The 17,358-nt window shown below is 36.3% G+C and overlaps 1 protein-coding gene across 2 annotated transcripts; it reads right to left on the bottom strand.

Moving 5' to 3' along the window:
- Positions 1–1,341: 1,341 nt before the first annotated feature.
- On the bottom strand, positions 1,342–8,843 carry LOC113111462 (transmembrane protein 150A). Of its 2 annotated transcripts, none has more exons than XM_026276216.1 (7): positions 8,664–8,843; positions 7,975–8,022; positions 7,526–7,612; positions 7,374–7,441; positions 3,982–4,109; positions 2,413–2,590; positions 1,342–2,072 (listed from the first exon to the last, which is right to left on the bottom strand). In XM_026276216.1, the coding sequence occupies exons 1-7, from the start codon at positions 8,726–8,728 to the stop codon at positions 1,870–1,872; spliced, it is 777 nt and encodes a 258-aa protein (XP_026132001.1). In that variant the 5' UTR covers positions 8,729–8,843; the 3' UTR covers positions 1,342–1,869. The 2 variants fall into 2 exon arrangements, with proteins under 2 accessions (XP_026132001.1, XP_026132002.1); XM_026276217.1 differs by having other exon boundaries at positions 1,342–2,069; positions 8,664–8,838.
- Between the last annotated feature and the right edge of the window lie 8,515 nt (positions 8,844–17,358).

Genomic DNA, 17,358 nt, shown 5'->3' on the forward strand with positions numbered 1-17,358 from the left:
ACACACACACACACATGCATTAATTGCACATAAATGCACAATTGATATATGTATCATTATGGTTTTATATGGACGGCTTTGCATTATTTTTTCTGCTATTTTCAAGATTCATGTTTTGTTCAGAATAACAAACTGTATATTCAAGTTGAAGGAGTTTTCTATCTGAATCTCAGAACATTCACTATATTTCCTCTTTTTGATTTCTTCTGTATTTCTTTATTTCTTTTATTTTTTTTCTCACTTGCGCAAATAGAGTCCTATATGGCAAACAAATATGTGGCCAAAATATATTTTAAATCCTTTAAATGCTTAATGTTGCAAACAGCAAAGCTCAATGAAATATATATTTTATGAAATAGAAAATATATTTAGTTTCAACCATCATACACCAAAATGTATATATTTTAAATATATTTCTAGTCTTACAGGCTACTGGAGATATAAAGTAGGTTTATGATTTAGTAATGTTTAATATTTTTATGCATTGCAAAATTGTATTTTTTGGAGCATGTAAAACTATATTCCTTGCTGAAGTTTCTTCAAATGTTTTATCTGTTTGCACGTGTTACAGACAATAAATCAAGTTTTTCTTCAGATGTGACTTGTGAAGGAATTTCCTTGGACTGAAATATATAGAGAGAGTCAAAAATAGATTTTAAATGCTTTTTAAAATATATTTTTACATTAGCAATATATTTTCAAAAATTATGGCTGGCCAAATTACTCAAAATTAAATCATTAAAAATGTTTTAAATATATAAATAAATAATTATACACATAATTAAATGCATAAATATTAATTAATTCATTCACTTATTTATTCCACATTTCATTTTCAGGGTTACAGTTGACGGAATTCACCGAAAACCTTGACCCTAAAAAATGAAAATTAATTAATTAATATTTATTTATGCATTTATCTATGAATTTAATTAGTTAATTACGCATTTTAGATTTATTTATATATTTCAACATTTATTTAATTTTGAGTAATTGGCCCTCCTCAAAAGAAATATATATTTTTTTAGAAAATATATTTCTGGACTATTTTTGGTATATTTTGGAATATATTTTTTTGCTGTATGGGATGGTCATAGCAAAACTGACTTCACACATAAATCAGTGAAATCAGCAGCTGATTGAGACACAATGGGTTTCTGCGGTCACTCTCACCAGAAGAGAGCGTCACGCCTCGATCACTCACTGCAGCTCGTTCTGGATCATGACTGTGTATCTGGGAGGAGACTGACCTCTGACCCCCCAAACACTGATTTCTCACGCCGATCACAGCTGACCAGCTTACTAAAACAGATTCTGCTACTTTAATAAAGAAACAGCAGGTCATGAATCTGATATATTTCCTGCGTGGACATGAAGATAAACCAGTAAAATATCACACAACTTTCTGACCAGTAGAAAAGTGGTACATATAATGACAGCACAGTGCAAACAATAAAATGCATAATTGTGCAACTCTGATATAATTAAAGCTCACACATGGTTTTCTTGATAACAGCCTGATTCAAGAATATCAAGACACTGAATTATTAGGCACTTGAAGTCGAGTTCATCATAAATCCAGACAGAAATATGCAAATATTGCCAGTATATGAATGACCACACTAAAGTGCACATTCTTCCATAATTATGTATTTACAGTTCTTTATTTTTTACTCCCAGTCATGAACATAACATTTCATGCTGTGCTCCTGAAAAGGGCTTCAAATGATTCTCTGTTAATCTTAAGAAAGATTTGTACAGTTCTTCTACATTCTTATATTCAGATCGTCTGTCATGCAGCTAAAGGTTTTTCCAGCAGGTTAATCCTGATGTTCTCTTTAGGCTGATGTTCACACGTCAGACGTCCGTCTAGACTTTCTCTAGTCTCCGTCCCTCCTCAGACGCAGCGGCTCGTCTCGTCATCAGAGCAGCGAGGGTTTCTGAAGAGATGGAGCCAAACTCGAGCGAGAAGGAAGTGTAAAACAGCAGCACGATGATAGCAAACATCCACTCCAACACAGCCGACGCATGCTGGAGGACAAAGCTCTCCTGAATGAAGAACACAGCGCCTGCAGGACACAGCGTTAAGGAACAACTGCACAGCACTGAGAAAAAATGCAACTAAACATTTCCCAGTTTATGAAACCTTTCGAGTCTCAAAAACTTCTTGAAACTGCATAAAAACCCTTGTCAGACCAAGAAAGTGATCCCAAACTTTGTCCAAACTACTCATACACAATTTCATATTGTTACAATGTAAAGGCTTTGTGATTTCCCAGCATGCATTGCAGCATGAATAAATGATGCATTATATTTTTGAGTTTAAGTCTCAGCTATTGATTTTTTACAGTGAGCATTTATGGCCATATGGATCAGGTTTAAGACTGAATGAGCACTGTATGTGGAGGATACTGAGTATGAGGGTGATGAAGGCCAGTGCGGTGAGCGTCAGCCGCAGGTGAGATGTCTGGAAGTCTCTGGGCGTCTGGGCTGCACGGTACGACAGCAGCGTCTGCACACACACAAACAGCAGACTGCCAGGGAAGGCCAGACCCGCGCCCACATAATGAAGAACTTTAGCATGGTCCACCTGCAGAAGATAGCAGAAGATTTAAGGTAATAATATGCACCCTTTGGCTGTAAATAAGGTATTTTTAAAAAAGCTATTGGCCCAGTGATAGCTTCGTATCTATTAGAGCTCTGGTTCTCACTTCCATCTGTGCAACATGTAGCTTTAAAAAAAGAGGCTAAAAATCAAGATGTTAAATGACATCACATGCACAGGTGAAGTCAAAAGTTCACATTCACCTCGCAGGATCTGCAAAATGTGAATTATTTTACCGAAATAAATGCATGTTATTGTTTATTTAGTACTGACTTGAATAAAATATCTCACATAAGAGATAATAATAGTTGAATTGATAAAAATGAACCCGTTCCAAAGTCTCCTAATACTGTGTTGTTAGCTGAAGGATACACAGCCGTGTGTTTGTGTTTAGTAATAGTTGTTCATGAGTCTCTTGTTTGTTCTGAATAGTTAAACTGTCCGCTGTTCTTCAGAAAAATCCTTCAGGTTCCACAAATTCTGTGGTTTTCCAGCATTTTGTGTATTTGAACCCTTGCCAACATTGCCTGCATGATTTTGAGATCCATCTTTTCACACTGAGGACAACTGAGGGACACAAACACAACTATTACAGAAGGTTCAAACGCTCACAGATGCTCCAGAAGATAAAACCATGCATTAAGGGAAACATTTAAGCATCTTCTGTAGCTTCTGAAGGGCAGAACTAAATGAAAAAATATGATGCTTAGGCAAAATCTCACACTCTGAGACCACACCTGCAGTGCAACCCCTTCTGGGTTTGAACCCGATGCCCTTGAGTTTCCATCCCATATCTCTAAACACTTTCACTGCTTAGTAAAAGCACATCTGCACACACCTCCATCACTGCAGACAAACACACATCAAACGGCCAAATCCCTTTGATTTCACACTTATGTAATAACACACAATCAGCGGACGTGCACAGAAGAGACCCTGTGTTTATCTGATCACGCTGATGATAATATTACATAATATCTGCTGAAGCAAAGAAAAGCACACATGTATGGGCTTATTAAAATATAGCAGCAGGAAAGAAGTCTCAATGAATGAGGAAAAACAAATCATGTTTGTTCTTATGTTGATAATATTTGAAAGGTGCAGGCAGAGATCTGGAGGAGACGCCTGGATGAAGAGCAGTACATTCTCCCTAATCAACTACTCTGAAGATTTATTTTAATATGCACCAACCACATTTAAAAAGAGAGCCCTAAAGGAATTAAAAACATCACAATCCAGTAAAATAAGTTTCAAAATATTGAACCCTGCTGAAAGTAGTGTATTAAAATAACAAATAATCAAATGGTGTCTATGGAGAAACTTTCATTTGAAAAGTGGAAGAAAAACAGTGAATTGCTGCTTTGTTGTTTTCTTACTTGAAAGTTTCCCACAATCATGAGTCCTGCAGCACAGAGCCATCCAGCAAACAAACCCTCGATGTTCAACACACTGTTGCTGTGCTTATGGATGAGTTGAGCGTAACGCAGCAGACCAATCACAATCACTGTAACACACCAAACAGAACAATCACTGTAACACACCAAACAGACCAATCACAATCACTGTAACACACCAAACAGAACAATCACAATCACTGTAACACACCAAACAGAACAATCACAATCACTGTAACACACCAAACAGAACAATCACAATCACTGTAACACACGAAACAGAACAATCACAATCACTGTAACACACCAAACAGAACAATCACAATCACTGTAACACACGAAACAGAACAATCATTCACTGTAACACACCAAACAGAACAATCACAATCACTGTAACACACGAAACAGAACAATCATTCACTGTAACACACCAAACAGAACAATCACAAACACTGTAACACACCAAACAGAACAATCACAAACACTGTAACACACGAAACAGAACAATCACAATCACTGTAACACACCAAACAGAACAATCGCAATCACTTTAACACACGAAACAGAACAATCACTGTAACACACGAAACAGAACAATCACTGTAACACACGAAACAGAACAATTACAATCACTGTAACACACGAAACAGAACAATCACAATCACTGTAACACATGAAACAGAACAATCACAATCACTGTAACACACGAAACAGAACAATCACAATCACTGTAACACACGAAACAGAACAATCGCAATCACTTTAACACACGAAACAGAACAATCACTGTAACACACGAAACAGAACAATCACTGTAACACACGAAACAGAACAATTACAATCACTGTAACACACGAAACAGAACAATCACAATCACTGTAACACATGAAACAGAACAATCACCATCACTGTAACACACGAAACAGAACAATCACAATCACTGTAACACACGAAACAGAACAATCGCAATCACTGTAACACACGAAACAGAACAATCACAATCACTGTAACACACGAAACAGAACAATCGCAATCACTTTAACACACGAAACAGAACAATCGCAATCACTGTAACACACGAAACAGAAGAATCACAATCACTGTAACACACGAAACAGAACAATCGCAATCACTGTAACACACGAAACAGAACAATCACTGTAACACACGAAACAGAACAATCGCAATCACTGTAACACACGAAACAGAACAATCGCAATCACTTTAACACATGAAACAGAACAATCACAATCACTGTAACACACGAAACAGAACAATCACAATCACTGTAACACACCAAACAGAACAATCACAATCACTGTAACACACCAAACAGAACAATCACAATCACTGTAACACACGAAACAGAACAATCACAATCACTGTAACACACCAAACAGAACAATCACAATAACTGTAACACCAAACAGAACAATCACAATCACTGTAACACACCAAACAGAACAATCATAATCACTGTAACACATGAAACAGAACAATCACTGTAAACACACGAAACAGAACAATCACTGTAACACACAAAACAGAACAATCACAATCACTGTAACACATGAAACAGAACAATCACTGTAACACACGAAACAGAACAATCACAATCACTGTAACACACAAAACAGAACAATCACAATCACTGTAACACATGAAACAGAACAATCACTGTAACACACCAAACAGAACAATCACAATCACTGTAACACACCAAACAGAACAATCACAATCACTGTAACACACGAAACAGAACAATCACAATCACTGTAACACACGAAACAGAACAATCACTGTAACACACGAAACAGAACAATCACAATCACTGTAACACACGAAACAGAACAGTCACAATCACTGTAACACACCAAACAGAACAATCACAATCACTGTAACACATGAAACAGAACAATCACTGTAACACACGAAACAGAACAATCAAAATCACTGTAACACACGAAACAGAACAATCACAATCACTGTAACACACCAAACAGAACAATCACAATCACTGTAACACACCAAACAGAAGAATCACAATCACTGTAACACATGAAACAGAACAATCACTGTAACACACGAAACAGAACAATCACAATCACTGTAACACACGAAAATGAACAATCACAATCACTGTAACACACCAAACAGAACAATCACAAACACTGTAACACACCAAACAGAACAATCACAATAACACACAAACAAAACAATCACAGTCACTGTAACACACGAAACAGAACAATCACAAACACTGTAACACACCAAACAGAACAATCACAATCACTGTAACACACGAAACAGAACAATCACAATCACTGTAACACACGAAACAGAACAATCACAATAACACACAAACAAAACAATCACAGTCACTGTAACATATGAAACAGCTCACAGTTACTCTAACAAACGAAAAAGAACAATCACTGTAACATACAAAGCCCAAACAATCACAGTCACTGTAAAACATGAAACAGATTAAAGTCACTGTAACAAACGAAAAAAAAACAATAACAGTCACTGTAACATATGAAACAGAACAATCACAATCACTGTAACACACGAAACAGAACAATCACAATCACTGTAACACACCAAACAGAACAATCACAATCACTGTAACACACGAAACAGAACAATCACAATCACTGTAACACACCAAACAGAAGAATCACAATCACTGTAACACATGAAACAGAACAATCACTGTAACACACGAAACAGAACAATCACTGTAACACACGAAACAGAACAATCACAATCACTGTAACACACGAAAATGAACAATCACAATCACTGTAACACACGAAACAGAACAATCACAAACACTGTAACACACCAAACAGAACAATCACAATAACACACAAACAAAACAATCACAGTCACTGTAACACACGAAACAGAACAATCACAAACACTGTAACACACGAAACAGAACAATCACAATCACTGTAACACACGAAACAGAACAATCACAATAACACACAAACAAAACAATCACAGTCACTGTAACATATGAAACAGCTCACAGTTACTCTAACAAACGAAAAAGAACAATCACTGTAACATACAAAGCCCAAACAATCACAGTCACTGTAACATATGAAACAGATTAAAGTCACTGTAACAAACGAAAAAAAACAATAACAGTCACTGTAACATATGAAACAGAACAATCAAAATCACAGTAACATGAAAGAGAACAATCACAGTCACTGTAACACAAAAAAACCCAGAATAATCACAGTAATCACTGTAACAGACAACAGAACAATCACATCAAAAACGGCAGAAATATGCTGAATGAGCTGTTAGAGTCAGCTGTGTGTTTCTATAGTTCAGAACTGAATCAGTGAATCACTCACCAATGAACGAAGCAGAGCTGCACAGTAGACTGAACCAGCAGCTCTCTGGAGGAACACCGCCACATTTACTGCACACACATCAGGAGGATCAATAACACTCTGACAATATGTCATTTCTGCTCATCTTCTAATAAAACATGATGCTTTGGCACCTGATGAGTGGGATGTTGTCCAGCGTGCAGCACAGATCAGATCCGCTCTGAAGAACCAAAGACTTCTCACAGCTTGAGTTATATACCCTACAAACACACACATACTGTGACTATATTTGCTGACTGCATGCATAAAATAAGTTAAAACAAAGATTTTGCAAGGGTTTTGATTTTTAACGTTGCAAAATCCGTCCTTCTCATTAACGAATGTGAGATAACTTAACTCTTGAGATAGTAAAGTGTATAGTTTGGCATTTAAGCGACGGATCAATCTGAACAAACACAGAAACGTGACAGTCAAACAGCCTCTTTAACCTCAAAATCAATGTGATCTAATCAAACACTCCAGCAAAATCTTATTCATTTATTGTTGAGGAGATGCTATTGATATGTGAATAAATCAATCAGTGCAGTCTCTGTTTCCCACTGAGAGAAGGTTCAATATTCACCAGTTATTCACAGGACAGACGTGCTGATTGTAGAGAGCCATCGCATATCTGTGAGAGACAGACAGGTTACAAGAGTACAGGCTTTCAGAAATACAACATGTCTTTACAAACGTGTTCAGGTCAGCTGCGCAAAGCTGATTCTTAACAACTACTAAATGAGTTTTGCAATAGAAACTGTTTAAAAATTGATATATTTTTGAAAAGCATTTACCTCCACTTGAGCTAAAATTAAATTAAAACATTTATGCATTTAATGAGTAAATAGAAAGACATTATGATTAAATGGATAAACTCCAATTCTCTAAGAAAAAAAAAACTATATATTCAGTAATATTCAAAATAAAAAAAATTCTCAATATATCAGCCATTATTGTTAACTACGATAGAACTTAAACCATAAAAAAATTACTCAAAAATTACTCAATATAAACTAATATAACAAATATATATATATATATATATATATATATATATATATAATTGCACAAAATAATAAAAAAATATAAAATATAAATGACCTCATTTGAAATACAAACACAACTAGAATATCAATGATACTAATGTAACACTGCAGAATAGAAACAGATCTCATATTGAAATATTTTAAATGCATTCAAAGTTTTATTGAAATTAAATTGCCAGATTATCATAAACTCTGGTCTTATTTGAGGGTGTTAATAAATACTCACATGATCCAGATTCCAGGCAGTGTGAACACAGGCAGACTGATGGGAACCAGGAACCACAGAGACATTCTCCCTCCTCCTGAAGAGCTTCTTCTCTCAATCAAACTCCACTCGTCTCCATTCAGAGTAAAACCTCACAGATCAGCACATGTGTTTGTCTCTCAGTGTCTGGGGCTGTGAGAGAGGAACACATGCTCCTCCTCTCCTCTCATGTTCATCAGATCATCATCACACTGAGCTCAGAGGAGAAGCTGAATCAGCAGAACATCTGCAGCGAGAGTCCAGCAGAGGGCAGCACTTCTCATTAAAACAACGCCACAGGCCTTCAGTGTGTGTGTGTGTGTGTGTGTGTGTGTTCTTGTTTTTCTATCCTGGTGAGGACTTCGACCTGAATACACACAGACTCATGGGGACTCGTGTCACCGTGGGACCTAAAATGAGGTCCCCACGGGCAAAGCCCCACAGGCCCCTCCTAAACAGTGTTTGGACACGCCCCATGAGTTTTTTTCAAAGTCCTCATGAGGACGGTTTTCAAGACAACAATTTGTGTGACTGTGTGTTAATGCGACCCTGGTGGTCACACTGAATATTGCAGTCCCCACGAGTGACATTGTTCTGGAAAAGTGCGTCACTTTTTCCACACTCTCTAGCGCCAACTATTGGTCAATAATAAAACTACAATTTAATTATATATGTATTCAATATATTATTTGAATATTTACTTATAATGTTTTATTTCTTTATAAAATAAACAGAAATTAGTAAATGTACTGTTGATGCACCTGGATGAAAATTCTGGATCCCCTGAGCCACAAACAGAAAAATGATTTTGATTAAGCAAATTTTTTGTTGTTTTACATCAAAGTATTCAAAGTATTACATCAAAGGCATCAAAGTATTAGAATATAATTAATCAAATAACATTGATGCCCTTTATGTAATTTATTTTGTATCTATCTATGTTCAAATAATGATTACTGATGACAGTAGGAAAGAAATAAAAAAAAGTTTGGCCAACTCCAGGTCATTCAGTCTCTCTTAAGCATGGACTGTTGTTTGGGAGGAGAATCTACATCAATTAATTCTCCATTTAGGTTAAAAATACTTTAATCTGATTTTCTGAATGGTAATATATTATTATTGTTATTATTATTACTATTCTATTATTATTATTTAATTATAGTATTAAATCATGATCAGTAAATGATAATACCGTTTTTTCCCCTCTGGTATACCCTTGTGGCTGAGCCTTTCGGCATACATTAAACAGAATTCAAAGAGTTTACTTTCAACCGATTGCGAACAAACTTGAAAAACAATATATATATGTTAAAAATAATCAGTCTCTGATAATATACAATCTCTGTACCTGAAATTGGCAGCTGCTGTTATTTAAAGTCTTCTGGATTATGTTTTTGATATTTCACTACACACAGCTGGGATTCACCAGATTGTGGTAATCTGTTTTTTAAATTCCTTGTACAAAAAAAAGTTGTATTAGATAACTACAGACATTCTACAAAGCTCTGTGCTCTCTCAGAGCATTAAAAGTGAACTGCTAACACACTACTTTTAATGTAAATGTTTCAGAAATTTATTCTTTTGTAAATGCTAACTGCTAAGCTAACAGAGCTGCACATTATACTCTCAGCCCCACATCTCAGAGTTTATCAGTGTCTTCCAATACTCCATGGGCTAGTAGTGATGCCACCAGATAACAGAGACTGAGTGATACTGCTTTAGCATGACCTAATGGAGAATGCTGATTGTACATACACACTACATCTCTCTTTATGATGCTAAATGATGTGAACAGTACAGAGTGAGAGATAAACAGATAAACATCTGCTGGTCCAGTATCAAGGTGTTAGTGCTCCTAGTGAAGTAGAGGGCTGATGATTGGTTGCTAATGCCCCGTCATTGCTCATGCAAGCATGTGATAGCGTATGTCCTCCAGTTCACAGTCACACAAGGAGCAGCTAAAGGCCATAGTGGAGGACTGGTCATCACAGGAGGGAGGCTTTAACACTAATAGTCCTGTTAGCAGAACAGTTCATAGAGACAGCATCAGTATCTCTCAGCAGATACCAGGGACATGACGGGCTTCTGCTCTGAATCTAGCTGCACAATGACTTCTGTGATTCCGACTGCTGAGTGACCACAGGGGCCAAATCTAGATCAACAATAGTTCATAATCAATGTGGTCTAATAAGTACAGTTCATATACAAACGTAAGTGTACACAAAACTCTTACCTCTGTTTTATTTCTAAGTTGTCTAAGTGGGAGGATATAAACCAGTGGCTAAGCCAGAAGGGTTTCCCAGTGTGGAAAAACAGTACCATAATTCGTTGTATTATAGTTTTACCATTTATTAAATCTTGTTATAGTATTTGTAAACTGAATTGACAATTATCTGATGTAATTTGCAAAGATAGTCTATTTTTTCATTCTCCTCTACCATACATAGTGTATTATTATTTTAATTTATTGATTTAGCAGACTTTTCATCCAATTTGACTTGCAAATGAGAAAAACAAGCGATTCAACTTCAGAGAAGTGCTAGCAATACATGGTTTCAATCATTGTCTAGAACATTACAAGCAAGGAGAGGAAGAGATGTGAAAGAGAGAGAGATTTTGCTTTTATAGTAAAAATATTTAGGAAGATGCTGTTAAAGAGCTTCAGAATTACAGTTTCTTACAATCGGTGGGACACATTTCTTAATACTTAAGTCACTTCTTCAAAACTCTTCACACCGTTCTCCTAACCATCTTTCAGCTTGACACAGCAGTTCATTTCACTTTCAGAATGCCCTAAAACACACTTTATCACTGATAACACAGCAACCTAAAAACACTAAACACAGGGAGCATTATACAACGTTTTCTTTTGTAAAATGTTTTTACAAAACAAGAATGATACTCTCTACTGTTTATAATTCACTGCAGTGTATGTTACATGCTCCATGTTTACATTACAGTACACAATTATTCCTAAGTTTTCTCCTTCTGAACAGATGGTAATGAAAGTGAAAGGCTAACACTTGTGAAGATCTTCAGCTACATGCAACTGCTTTAATAATATTTGATGTTTTACATTCACAACATTTTTCTCCATGATATTACTGTAGAATCATGTTGCACATTTCTGTCTTATTCATTTTTGTACTAGGATTTGAAAACATTATGTAAACATGAGCGAATTGGCTTGTATAGTACACAAAGTTTTGGTGGTGTTTGTGTCAAAACGATGGTTGCCGTGATTTTGCCAAGAAAGACATGTTCCTGGATCAACATCCCTGTCCAAAAATACAGACTTAACCCAATCCCCACCCCTACCCATAATTTATTCCTAAAATCAGAGGGAAATGATAGCTGATTAACAAGGGAGTAGAAGCACCCAACCCTGATTGTTAACCTAAAACTGACATTTCCTGAAAAGTTATTTCTCAATTCTGATTGGTTGAGTTGAATGCTGTTCCTGGATCAACAACGATGTTGACCCAGAAGAGTTGTACTTGGTGAAATCACGCTCACCTCGAAGTGATAAAGGAATTCATGTAATTTGACAGATGTGGTCAATAAATGCATTTTGTGCCAAATGATACAAATGATAGCCCACATAGACTCGCTGTGTGAAGAGTTTTGAAAAAGTGACCTAAGTATTGAGAAATGTGTCCTAGCGATTGTAGCGACCCTTCAGTCCCTTCTAAGAATCTTTTTTTGATAAGATATTCGTGAAAGTAATTTAACTTTAGCTACAACTCAAGCTGCTTCTAGTGTTGTGTTGAAATGGTTTGGAACAAGCAGGAACAAGCAGGTTCATGGATCTATCACAACTCAGTCTAGAACTGCTCTAAGTCACTTAGTTCAAATGCAAGGCACCATCTGAGAACAAGGCCTCATCCCGTTTTGTCTCAAGACAAGCTTCACCTGTTTCAACCCCATTTTATTTATTTTATCTAGTCTCAGAGGGTAAAATAATATCAGTTCTGACAAGGGCTAGTAATAGTTACTTTTTTATGAATATCATAAAAAGTGAGTTCTAAATTGGATCCATTCATTCATGTGTATTTTTTAAATGTAAAATTTAATTGGCTTTAAATGTATTTTTATATAAACGTTCTGTCATTTTTTTACTTGGAAAAAAAATCTCATTAAATCTAACTTTGAGCAGAAATTGCATTTATTTTGTGATAGCAAATATGATAATTTACCGATTGCAAAGAAAACAGAAATCTAAGAACAACAAAAAGGAAAGTCGGGTCAAACATATATGTCCCGCGCATTATAATTAGCAGTAGTCGTAATGAGCGGCGCGTCGCACAGAAGCGGAGATGTGACGTCCCCACCGCGACTATCCCCTCCCCCTCCCCCACTCTACCGATCATCATCACACCTGAAGCGAAGACGAGATGCGCAGCTCGAGACACGGCGAGGACCACACGACATGGACGAGCGGAAGGTAAGTTTATGGCTCGATGTAATAATGTGATATTTGTGTAACTTACTTATTATTTAGACATTTAGTAACAAAGTCACGTCCTTTTATTTCTTTACATTATTTTACATTTCTTTACGCTTTTCACAATCAGCATAAACTTAATGCAGCTTGCAGAGTGTAGATTAATCATTAATGTACCAAATGACAATAATGTCTTACCAATAATATATTAATTAGTGCTGTAGACTCTTATAAGTCTTAAGATCATGTTTTAAGGCCACTTAGAATCGCATGATTAACGTGCGTTTTAGCGTTAATCCGCGTATAATATTCATTTACTTTAAAATGATGTTGTCTTAATGCTATTTCTGAAGGACATAATTTCACCACAATTGTGAAAATATTATCTTTATCAATATGTGTAGTTGATGTTCGGTAACATTAATGTATGTTCAGGTGTGGCAGCTGATTAGCGGCCTGCACGTGCAGAGCCATGTGGGGGGTCTGTCTGATACAGGCGCGATTCATCACTTTATCCCACAAAAAACATGAATATGATGTTTAAAATATACAAGAGATTTTTCAACTAATGTAATGCAGTTTTCTAGACTAGAAATGGCCTTTTCTGTCAAATTATGAAAATATCTAGCCTTATTTCACAAAGTTAAATACTTTAATGTATTGATTATTGAAGTTAAATTAAAATTATACTATTGGAGCTTGAAATACAGTGTAATGTGATGTTAGATCGTGATGTTTGACTGACTGTCACACTTGTGCTTGCAGGAAGGTGAAACTAACTTAAAGTCATCTATGGATGGAAGCTTTGGATGCACAGGTGAGCTCATGAATTGTTGTCAAATATTACTACAAATAATTATTCAAGCTTAGAATTAATTATATAATTAGCTTTATGAGCCAGAGTAACCCAGGTTTATAAGAACACAACCTTGGAATAAAAGAATAAAAGAAATAGCCCTCCATACTCTCCTGTAACAGCCCTCCTCCGTGCCAAGTTCATGGATGTGCGGGACATATACTTTCAATCTGACATACACTTTTCAATCTTTTGTTTCTAGATAAATCATTTTGTAATTAATTACTGGTAGAGCTGCAACTAACGATTTATTTTTTCTGTCGACTAATCTAACGATTATTTTTATTACAATAAATAATTAATCTAATGTTCTTTTTTTGATTAGCTAATGAATCCTTTGGATAACTTTACAAAAAAATACAACTTCTAATATAATATCTCAACCTTTATTCATTTTCAACCAATGTGGTTGACGTTTTTACAGTATAAAATAATAAAGAGGCAAAGAAAATTATTTTACTATGGTAAATATGAGTTTATTATAGCGTTTATAATTAAACCACAGTAGTCAATACATTTACAGTTGGTCTGAGACGTCATGAAAATGTTTCTTTAGCATCCACAAAACCATAAAATGTTCAGGGTTCTGCCATGGTTTAGCATAGTTTACAGAGATCTGGAGCTGATTTGGGGTAGCTCGGGTGGTTTGTGACTGTTGTCTCGCGGCGCGCTGTCTTTTAAGGGGCCGTTCACATATCTTTTGATCACAAATCTTTGCGCACTCAAGTTTGTTATTTCCAATTGTAGGCACGCGATAAGCGTGCTCATTAATGGAAGTGACGATGTCGCGCTCATTTTTTCGTATGGCGCGTCCGCACCCGCATCGAGTTAAAATCATCTCAACTGTCCAAAATGCTGCAAGCGCAGAATATCAGACCTGAAGCAGGAAGCTGGTCACCAGATCACACGGTAACCATTTAAACCGTAACATCGGAGAGCGCCAAGATGTTTCCTCTGGAGGTGTTCACGCAACGAAGTTGTGCTGCCGTGGTACACCATATCGCTTTTTATAAAGGGGACCATAGTATTCCCATACTTTTTGATAACGGTGGTCTCTGTTTTTGTGATAGAATGCAACTTTCTCCATTCCCAGTATGCCATTATGCGAGATGTAAACAAACAGTGTGCAACGATGCGTCGACATTATCGATTATGTCGACTACAAAAATACGTTGACGCGTCGTTGCAGCACTAAATTACTGCTCCATTTAAATGGAAGTCTTAAAGGGTTAGTTCACCGCAGAATGAAAATCTGTCTATCTTCTACGCAGCCTTGAAGCATCCTAGGTGTATGTGACTTAGCTCTTTCAGAAAAATCTAATCGGACTTATATTAAAAATTTGACTGACAGAACAATGAACTGCAACGCGAACAAACACAGTGGCACTCATCGGCACATTACAGATCACGATCAAGATAATTTAGAAAGGTTTTTAAATGACCAAAACACACTCAGCCGCCTTTCCACTGTCTCCGAACGAACGACAAGCGACAGACCGGAAGTCATTCATTTCCAATGGAAAGTAATGCGGGAGCTGCGTGGAGTTCTGATCACATGCATATGCGGAAATTTTGGATCCGATTTTGAGCCTTGGATACGTTCAAATATTTGAACTTCTGCGACTAGAGGCATATGCGAATGCCCGACTGGATGTGATGTATTCTAATCAAAACTATCGGTGCGAGGTGAGAATTACCAATATTTTGTAACATTAACATTATCCTTTAAACACTATTTCATGTTAAATTATGTTTTATAATACTTAAGGCGAAATAATTATTTAATAATTATTAAACCATTATTACGTTGATTAGTCCCATAAAACCTACTGTTTTATTTTGGGGGTCACCTGATTTGTGAGGATGCATTCATACATTAACTATGTTCATTAAATTATTAATTTTACCATGGTGAACATGCCAAGGTAACAGTTGCTGCAATGACCAGTTCTGCGCGACTGCCGCTAGAGGGAGAAATGCGACATCCTGTCCCGAATGTCGTGTGCAGTGGAAAGAGGGGCTTCACACACATTTTTGAATCAGAATATCAGATTGTTCATGACATGGTATGCAAGTTTGTGAATAATTAAAAAAAAGGAAAAAACGAAATAAAAGCGATTCATCGTCATACAAGTGTTATTGTAGATGCGGGGCTGTGTCACGTGACAAGCCTTGACGCATCGCCATGGAAACAGTAAGGGGAACGTTCTAAAATAACGGTCGTCTTAAACTCACTCTGGGGGGACCGCTGGAATATTTAAACTCAGCACTGAAGAGGTTAAAACGTCCCTTACACAGCTCCAGGCGTGATAAAGGCCTCCTGTTAGCGAATTCCATGCGTTTTTGTAAGATAATAATACAGATTTTCAAACATTAATAAACACTTTTTTTTCTCAAATCTGTTGATTTTTGAATGATGAAGACGTATGTTTCACACCTGCGCCTCTGGGACAATATAGGCAAAGGAAAACCAGTCTCCTCTTCACTTGTATTGAAATCCTTCCAACGTTTTTTCTCTACAATCCTTGTTTTGTGCTTCTAATTCATGACCAGGGTTTTGTTTTGTTCTCAAGAAATTTTTAATATATAAGGACAATTTTTAATATAAGTCCGATTAGATAATTCTGAAAGAGGTAAGTCACATATACCTAGAATACTTCGAGGAGTGTGAGTAGAAGATAGACGGATTTTCATTGTCGGGTGAAACTTAACCCTTTAAGGCCACTACACTATCACAAAGTAGTTAAGGGATGTTTTATGTAATTAGCACAATCTTAAGGTTAATTTATGGAAAATTATTTTCTTTGTTGTAGTTATAACTTGATTATACATTTTCTTTGTGGGTTTATTTAAAAACTAGAGGTGCTCCGATTAATCGGCTACCCATCACTAATCGGACGATAAATCACTTTGTGATGATTGCCGCCGGGGGGTAAATAATTATAATGTTATATGTTCTGCATTAAATAACTAATTAAAGTAATTTTGGAAAACCTTGTGTGGAGAGAAGTAACTTTCAAAACAGCGGCCCAGTAAATCACAGCGCGCTCTGTCTCTCTCAACATACGCAAATGGCTATGCAAATGCACCTTGAACGGATTGGACACGTAAATGTAGTAAGCACCATTACATGATTTTTTAAAGGTCTTTTTGGGCTAGAGTAAAGGGAAAGAGCACCTTTTAGATAACAAGGGCAAATAGATGGCCACATCTAGGAAGGAAAAACAAAGATTCTTTTATGAAAGGCAGGATTTGCTTGTAATAAATATTTAAAAAAAGGAAAGGCGAATAGGCTGACTATTTCTGTTAATGCCGTAAGTTTAATGATAAGTAAGAAAAGTAGTTTAAATGTTTTGCCACTTGCTTGAGCAAATTAA

The sequence above is a fragment of the Carassius auratus genome, chromosome 12 (assembly GCF_003368295.1).
Source record: "Carassius auratus strain Wakin chromosome 12, ASM336829v1, whole genome shotgun sequence".
Taxonomy (NCBI): domain Eukaryota; kingdom Metazoa; phylum Chordata; class Actinopteri; order Cypriniformes; family Cyprinidae; genus Carassius; species Carassius auratus.